Consider the following 9,445-nt stretch of genomic DNA (forward strand, 5'->3'; position numbering starts at 1 on the left):
TGATATGTATGTGCCTGTAAGATGTCTGTGGGATGCCCACAAAATTGCATCTCACCTACTTCAATCTACTTCACCTTATAATGTTTGTTAAGTTTGTTTTATTCTGCCTTATTGTCTATTTTCTTTATTTTGCTCCTGAACATTGATTTGGAGGATTGTTCCAGGTAGGATCAACTCTACAGCTGCAGGGGGTAGTATAAGGAAAATGTGAATCCTAATCTACCAGGCAGGTAGATGGGAAGAGGTATTTAACCAGGTGACAGTGTGCAGGTGAGGGTTTTGTCTGGCAGTCATGGTGAGCTGAGCAACAAACATTTCAATGCTTGGATGACTTCGGTGAAGCCATTGGTATGTTTATTTCAATTTCATTTATATTCTGATATTTGTGGGAACATTATTCAACAAGTAAAATAGTTAAATGGCACAATATTTGCAAAAAATGTTTAAAATAACAGTACATTTCTGACAAACATTTCTGATATCTGTTTAATTATTTTCTGTTTTATTTCAAGGTTATCAAGCTCTCATCCATTCTTTGTTGAAAATAAAAAGAAGTTAAAATGAGTGGAGTTGTCCAGCGTCCTCCGTTGTCTCCTGAGCCATTCGAGTTGGGCAGCATTGAAAATGAAAAGAAATAACTCGACAATGTTGTTCAACAACCTGTTGTAAGCCCATAGATAAATGCGTATTAACTAGGGGTGTATCGATGAAGCGATTTCTATTTGTACGATTCAACCAGATCAATCTGTCTGAGGTAGGATCAAATGCAGTTTCAAAATGAAATTAATCAATAATCGAATTTGCAAAACATCAATTGGATTGAGGCATAGTAGGCTTGTTTTACTATAACGTAAAAACGACCACGTACAAAATCCTTTCAAGTTTTTGTCTTTCTTCTTCTTCTATGGTTGAGGAAGGGCTATACCACCTCCAATAGTTCCTGTTGTGCTTTGCGACCCCAATGACTGGCTGTTGGGTTATTGTTATCATTTGAAATGATCACATAAAAAAAAAACAAAAAAAACAAGCATCTACAATACCAAATCAGCATCAACAATTTTTTTATCGCAATACAAGGAATCTGGAAATCTTCACCTGAACTGTTCAGTACCTAAGTATTTATCTCTGAATCACTCTGGTTGGATTTTTAGCTAAAGATGTCCTGGATCCATTCAGGGAATCGGATTGTTGAAAATGAACCAAGATCGACTAGGCATAGTATGATCAACCACAAATTATGATATGAATCGAATCGTTAAAACGACATGTTGGCTTTTTGTGATCACTGGGTTGTCTATGATCTTAAAATTTTGTGCAGACCACCTGCGTGCCCCGTATAAATGTGCCCATTTTACACCACCAACAGCCCATATCCACCAGTAAGAGTAGTAGTGACTAAGGCCTAATGTAACCATGTTCAACCCTGGGTGTGCAGAAAGAGGAATTTTTCTCACACTTAGTTGTTGGCTATGGAATGTCACTCACACTAGTTTACAAGAATCGCAAAGGAGGTTTAGAACACACCATTACAGAATAATTGTTCAGTTTTTATAACTTACCAAGAACTACTTGCTAGTACTAGACTATACTAACGTTGCAAGTACAGTCATCACTTCTATTAAGCTGCTTAAAAGTACAGTATTCCTCCGTTATTGGCGGGATTTAGGGACCAGAGACACTTCAAAGCCACGAATATGCCCCCCACCCCCGTCACATATCCTTACTCATCAAAATTTGAACCATTTCTTAGAGAACATTGGAATATTGCTCAACATAGAGTTGTTGTTTTTTATTCAGAGCAATTGACTGTACTGCAGCATACTTTATGACCCACATTGGTAAAGTGTCTCTCTGTGTCTTAAAACCAGAAGTCTGTGCTTCCTCCTTAATCAGTTAGTGTAAGTGCGAGAGTCCTACAGTGCGATTTGAGCGCGTCAGACGCAAAAGTCTCATACAAGCGTCTTGAGTTGTCTGAGCCTTTGTGATGAACCAGGGGAGTCAGGTGACTGAAAAGAAATCTGCGAAACATGTATGGCGTTTCATCTCTGCCATAAAGTGAAAGGGCGTAAAGACAACTGAGCGGCGTTTTCAGGAACAGAGTGAGTGAATCTTACACCTGCGCAGGCGCAATTCTACCCGAGCGACCACACATTTTACAACTGCACGCCTGCAATCCTAACTGAACCGTGATCTTGGTGCCGTCAATTCTCCTTTGTGCGCTTGCTTGGATTTGCGCTCAGTGTTAAGGGGTGTTTTTCTCACGGCAGTAACCGTTCTGGTTGTTCAGATTGGCTGAAATTTGCATGTCAAATCCAGCGAGGCAGCGGGGCGGGACTTTCTTTTAGAGGCTTTAATAGAAAAGAAACTGTGGCTGTAACGTGGATTAAAACGGTGACAAATGCAGTGATTTTCACACGAGAAAAACTTACAGCACGAAAAACCCGCTGCACTTTCTTACCTTGGTCTTGGTTGAGGTTTTAATCCACGTTACATCCGCCTCTAAAAGCCTCTAACACAAACAGGGGTGGCAAACAAGTTTGACACAAAAGAGCCGAAATTCTTAACTGTGATAGTCAAAGAGCCACGCATTGACCTGCCAGACACACACACACAAACACGCAATTAAAGCCATATTATTTCTCATAACACACTCCTTTACTTACAATACAACAGCACTGGATTAAACGGCGCCGTTTCAGTTATGAATGTTTTTTTCTGTATTTAACGTGAACACATACCGGTGAAACGTGCATGCTGGTGTGTGTTTTACAAAGGCAGTGAGCGCAAAAATGAGTTAGTTGTGATTTATTTTAATTTTTTTTCAGTTATCAATCAGCATCCAAAAATCCATCAAAGTCCTCATCTTCTGTATATGAAATGAAGCCGGATAACATTTCTATCAAACACGCCAGCTTCCCTTTCGTCATCGTCAGAGTCCGTCTTTTTGCCGTGCGGCTCCAAAAAACAGTGAAAGCAGACGCATCAGGCCAGGCTTTAGTCTTACAGTCCAAAAGTGTGGCGTAATTCGCCCGGCGCTTCCTCCCAGCAAAAGGAGGGGAGGATGGACAGCTTTTCATTGCAGCCGGCTCGCTGCTCTGATTGCATTCACAGCTTGAGGCGAACAATTCTGATTAAAAGGCAATAAAAACAATCTTTTTTCTTTAGAAATTGTGGTTCACTCTCTGTGTCAATACAAAATGATTGAGATACTTGCTGACACATTTGAACGTTTATCAGAAGAGTTATTGAGGGCGGAAGTCTGAATCTGTAAAGATCTTTCTAACTTTACCGAACTGCAGCTGCTCTATTCCCATGTTCCTACGCGTAACTGATAGCTTGAAGTTTAAACTGTGCTTCATAATCATGTTTCTTTGCATTTCCAGGGTTTCCAAAACAAAGTTGTTCTGCATTATGCACATTTCTGCACCTTTGTACTATGGGGGGTCTCCTTTCCCGTCCTCACCTCTCTCAAGCTGTTCTCTCCTAGATCCGCTTTACCAGTCACACAACAACACATTAGGGCGCTCCGTACATTTTGGAGAAAATGTAAGACTTCTGCCTTATGGTTGTGAAAGTACTGTATATAGAAAATGTGATAAAAAGCAGAGAGCCGCATGCAGCTTAGGAGCCGCCTGTTAACCCCCCCCTGCTCTGAAAAATGAAACTCCCGCCCCGCTGCCTCGCCGCATTTGACCAGCAAATTTCTGCCAATCAGAGCAACCAGAAAGGTTACTGCCCCCAAGTGACAAACACACCCATGAATACCGCCCCCCAAGTGACTAAAACGCCCCCTTAGCACTGAGCGCAAATCCAAGCAAGCGCGCAATGAAGAATTGACCGCGCAAAATCACGACTCAGTTAGGCGTGCAGATGTAAAATACGGGGTCGCACGGGTAGAATTGCGCCTACGTGGTTGTAAGGTTCACTCACCCAGTTCCTGAACACGCCCGCTCAGTGGTCCTTACGCCCAATTACTTTATGGCAGAGATGAAAAGCAATAAACATGAAACTGTCAATATTTTTTTACCAAGTCAACTACTAACAATAAAACACTATTTGCAATTGAAGTCATTTATAAAAATCAAATTACATATTATTACATATAAAAATCAATAATGAACAAATAAAACCAGAACTGATTTCCCCCCTCGGTTTGCAAAAGACAAGTAATGTTGTTTATTGTTTTTTTAAAGTAAATATTAAAAAAAAACTTCTACAATTGCAAAGATTTAGATGTGGATCATGCTTTTGCTAAATAGCTATAAAAATAAAAAAAAATAGCCAGTTCACCAAAAGATTAAAGCATAAAGATTAAAGCATCAAGCACCAGAAAAGTCATCGTCTCACCATATCTTTTCAGGCTGTCTTCTGCTCCCACGTTTTGCTGAGCAGCCACTCCAAAATAGCAGCCTTCAGGGGGAAGCTGATGGCTATCTATTAAAAAATACTTCCTGAAGGAGGGAGGCTTGCTTTGCTCACAGTAAGTGAACTGGTTAAATATTTACCCTCCTCTAGGCATTCTGTTTTCATTACATTTAAAAAAAACGACATTAAAAATGTCCTTTTTTTTGTTTTTATGTGATCTGTTGCTGGTAAAACACAAACGGCACTAAAACACTAACAGTTTTTAGTCTTAATGCTGTGACTACAATGGGAATTTGGACTTGTAGACCTTAAGGTGCTTCTGTTTTAGGATTGATAATTTGCATTTTCACCCTTGGCTGTTCATTGCTAGATTAGGTCATTTCTCATCTGTATCGATTGATCTGCAGACCCGTGTTAGCAGCGGCAATCACGTTTTCTAACATGTATTTCAGTAACTCATTAGTAGATTAATAAGTAAAAGTGCAACACAGGACATCTGTCAATTTCATAGGATTCAATGATGAAGTCATTTTTGTTTGCAAAGTGCCCGATTAGGATTTTTGATAAAAGAAGTGTTGTTTTAGTATTAACTATATATATTAAACACTTCAACCCTAAAAAGCCCTTAGCAAGAAGTAATCGAATTAAGTGTCCTGCAAGTTGGTCTAGACCAAATGTGAGGTGGTATACTTGATGTTTGTTTACTCTTTATAAACAAAGTAAATAGTAAAACTAAAAGGTTCAAATTCAGTCTTGCCATACTTTATACTCATGTATACTAAATAAACTTCAAGTGTACTACTATCTCGGCAAAAGCAAACATAAAAGCAAAACTAGTAAACCTTAAAAAGCTAATAGGACAATCGAAAACAAAGCACAAACATTTTTTTTATGATCTTGATATATCAAGATCATAAAAAAAATAAATGCAAAGACTCATATTGATAGAAGTTGAAAACTGACAACTAATTTAAAGACATGTTTTAAAAAAGAAACGGTGAAGAGGCTTGTTGACAGCAGTTAAAAGCGTAAAGCCCCAACGATTCTGATCTTCACCTTGGATTTTAGTTTCTCCAGTTGAAGCTAATCAACCGAATAAAATCACAGTGAGGGACATAAGCTTGAAAATCTTACCTATATTTTAAGATTACCTCTAAAATAGCACTGTTTCAATGTAAACCCTTTTACTCTCCAATCAAAAGTAAAATGTATAACATGATAAAGGCAGAGATTGCTGTCTGAAAGAACTGCTTTAAAAAAAGATTCCACTTTACAAGCTGCTGAACTGACCCTAGACAAACTTCACCATTAAGCTTATTAGACTTTTCAATTTAAAACTCACATTTTGATTTTAGTCAGCCTCACATAGGGATAGAATGTGGAGGATTCCCTGGAGTACTTGGACCAAACACTATGATATAAAATCTGTGTGACTTAGGAAACTAAAGACAATTCACCCCTTTATGTTGTGTAAACATGGTAGATAGTGGTAGCAGTGAAAATCAACAGTTTTCTCAGAATGTAGCCCAGGGATATGGGACACAAGGATGAAAGAGACGTGCCCCAAAACTAAACCCTGACTTACACCAAAGGACGGTGTAGCTACGACAGATTTAAAGCCGAAAAGATGGGTACCAAATCTTTCACGTAATCTGGTAGAAAGACTTTAATCCATTCTTCAACACTAATATTAGCTAAATTGGCAACAATATTTAAATAATTTAGATAAAAATAAGATACTTTTTTGGTACATGTATTTTGTTTTGAACAACCCTCCCAATAGTATTACAACCCCCTTTATTCTGTTCATCAGGGGGGAAGGAAGGAAAAAGTAATCAATGAAAAACAAAAACCTAAACCTACATCTCTTTTCATTTTAGAATCTATAATAAAATCAAATTCAAATTAATTTTATTTATATAGAACCTTTCATGTACAAAACAGCTCAAGGTGCTGTACATAAAAACAAAACAAGAATGCAGAAAACACCAATCCCAATGCATGAAATAAAATAATTAAATAAGCCCCACACAAGAAAATACACTAAAACAAACATAAGTAAAAGAGAAATAACTAAAGAAATAAAAAGCTTAAGAGGAGAGAACCCAGAATATATGATAAATTAATATTTATCTACATATTAAAAATTAGGAGCTTCTGAATTTTATTATCCTTATTTTCTTAAATCAAGTCACATCATAAAAGTTTTGGAAGGTTTCTCCCACATGTTTACACAGGACAGATTTTCTACCATCATACAAAACCTGTTGATCAATTTTTTCTTTAGTATTATCACAACACACATTTACTGTAAGAATTAGATTGCATCATCTTTATAGAAATGATTTTAATGCAACAAATATGAAACTAAAGCTTCTTTCTTACCTTCTTTTAAAGGGAACAAGTAAGTTGCCTTCATCCAAAAGCATCTCTTTTTAAAAAAAATGACGGCCTTGGCTTCTAAACACCACTTTGAATTTCCAGACAGAAAAGTATCAGGACATCTCCGTGTTCCACAGACATCTCCTTCAGCTCACAGGTCCATGAAACTCAGAAAACTCCAGTCTGCACTAATATACCAACTCACAATCAAATCTAACAACAGATCTGTGACAGATTGGGAAACTCGTTCTGCTGGTTTCTCACACGTCTAATAACAATCTGCAAATTGATGCCACTAAAACCACATTATCTTCCCTGTGTAGTTTAACTGAAACCTTAAACCACCTCCTAATGGGTCCACCTCCGTGCGCTGGAGAATAAACAATAGAATTTCATTAAACTAGCACAAAGCTCAAATTTCTAACAAAATAAATTTTCAAAGCAAGTTTTCTTCATTTAAAACAATTTATACTTTAATTTTTTCGAAATGTATTTTTTAACTTGCTGTCTAGGTTTTGAAAACATTCCCTAAGGTTAAGTTTTTCTAAAAATATGTAAAATAATTTTCTTATCAGTCTTGTGGATGGACACATGTGCCTAAACTGTCCTGCGTAGATAAATGAATTGACAGTTCATGATTTGATCAAGTTTTTTAACAAGCTGGGGGGGGGAAACACGCAAAACTTTAAATAAAAGAAAAACATTAAAAGTTAGGTCATGCTAAAAAAATATCACAGCCACATAAAACTTGAAATGTCTATAAATAAGTAATACGTTTAATAAGTCTATTAATTTTTAGCAGTTAAGACCCAAGAAGCCTTGCATAAGCTCAGACTATAGAGAAGTACATCCCAGAGCCTAAAAGCTGATTACAGCTGAGGACCTGAACTGTCAAAGTGTTGATCAGGGTGGAGGATTGGTTGGTGGAGGTTCGATGAAACCGCCTGGAATGCATAAAAAATAAAAGTTACTGGAAGCTGGCATTGCCAGCAGCAAAAGGCAGGGCACTTTGATTTACTTTACTTACATTTTGTTTAGCATTTGATATAACATCTACAATTCCCTTGTTTACTTTGGTGACTTTTGTCATTTCCAAAAGACTGTTAAGGCTTTAACACTGGAGTTTTGTCCTGTAATGCTATTTTCCCACCAAGCTTGGACACACATTTTAGCCACTGTTTCCAATGAAAGTCTGTGCAAACCCATGTTTATGTGGGTTTCAGGTTTCTGTGTTCATAACACTCATGTTCACACGTTGCTACCCAAGTTTTAAAGTCTGTTTTTGAGCTCTATGTACAAAACGCGCTGTCACGTCAGGGTTAGATGCTAAAAGTCTAGCGATCACCATGGCCACCCCTTTATACTTGCTCCTGTGGTGATGTCACCTTTGCCAGCCTGGTTTTGTTTTTCACGTTATGTTAACTTTCTAAAACAGGACTAAAGGAAAATAGAAAAGAAACAAGCATTGTAGTTGTTGGAAAACAGCCATAAATTAATGATTAATATTTCTTAGAAAGGTCAAAACTCAGTTTGTCCTTGGTGGAGTAATGAGTATAAAGTATAACCACACTGGTGAAAGAATTCAGATTGTTGTGTTTGTATACTAAATAACTGTTAAAGTGTTCTGGCTTCAGTTACTTTTAAATGTGTATGCTTTGCATTTTGGTTAAAACAAAAATTGGTTAAACGGCTATAAGCAGTTAGCTGCTTTGGTCACCTCAAAGTTCTTTTTTCAGACTGAAGTAGTGTCTTAACTGTTGTGCTATCTTTACCATTGGGAGTGGGGTCATCTAGACCCACTAGACCGCATGCGGCTCTTTAGCGCAGCCCTAGTGGCTCTCTGGAGCATTTTCAAAAATGTTTGAAAATGTAAAAAGATGGCAGAGAAATTTATTTTTTGTTTTAATATGGTTTCTGTAGGATGAAAAACAAGACACAAACATTCTTGAAGTTTTCCAATGCTGTAAGAATGTGTAGAAAAAATATCTTAACGACCGGCAGGTACGTCACTTGCAGCGGGAAATATGGGAGCCAAGCTGTCAACAAATTGAGGTGTCAATCAACTGACTACGCTGGAGAACTGTCAATGTCCCATGAACCACACGACTTCGAACAGTCTCAGAGAGGATGAGGCAGAGAGACAAGCTGAGAGCGCAGTCTCCATGCCAGCATAACGAGCCCATTTATTTTTAAGCACTCAACACATCGAACATTGCACAGTGGTCATCAACCTCTCCCCCTCTCACACTCATGGTGAAGATAAAGAAACAACATAACAGGAAGAATAAACTAAGGTGGAACAACAAAACTGCCATATGAAAAGAAAACTGGGCAAACAGAAACGCTCATGCTGAGCCCTAATTAGATTAGGAGAACGTGTCCCACAACACCCTGCTGCTAACAGACCTAAAATGCACATGACCGCCACTAAAATATTATATTTCAACATTTCTGTCAACGAAGTTTTGCGTCACTGCCTGCGACACGTTTCCACCAGCAGGGCTTTTTTTTTTTTTTTTTTTTTTTTTTTTTTACTTTTAGCGGACCGCTAGGCAGGTGGCTGATGTAAATCGAACCACCGTCAGTTCCATGCATTGCTTGATGAAGTTGAAAGCGTAAATTCCGATCTGCTACACAACAAAGTCCGATGGCTGTCCAGGGGTGAGGTTTTGCGTCACTTTGTCGTCTGTATCGAACA

At 37.9% G+C, this 9,445-nt stretch overlaps 1 protein-coding gene across 5 annotated transcripts in view; it reads right to left on the bottom strand.

The window, feature by feature from the left end:
- Nucleotides 1-6,953, bottom strand: part of LOC101175121 (mucin-3A-like) — a 93,724-nt gene extending 86,771 nt beyond the window's left edge. For 4 of the 5 annotated variants that reach the window (XM_023952760.1, XM_023952762.1, XM_023952761.1 and 1 more), the window contains exon 1: nt 6,751-6,948. In XM_023952760.1, coding sequence (XP_023808528.1) covers nt 6,751-6,784 — 34 coding nt within the window. In that variant the 5' untranslated portion in view covers nt 6,785-6,948. Of the gene's footprint in view, nt 1-6,750 lie in introns of all 5 variants that reach the window. The other variant, XM_023952758.1, reaches the window with a different exon arrangement.
- Nucleotides 6,954-9,445: the final 2,492 nt, after the last annotated feature.

This window comes from Oryzias latipes, chromosome 24, assembly GCF_002234675.1.
Source record: "Oryzias latipes chromosome 24, ASM223467v1".
NCBI classification, from domain to species: Eukaryota; Metazoa; Chordata; class Actinopteri; order Beloniformes; family Adrianichthyidae; genus Oryzias; species Oryzias latipes.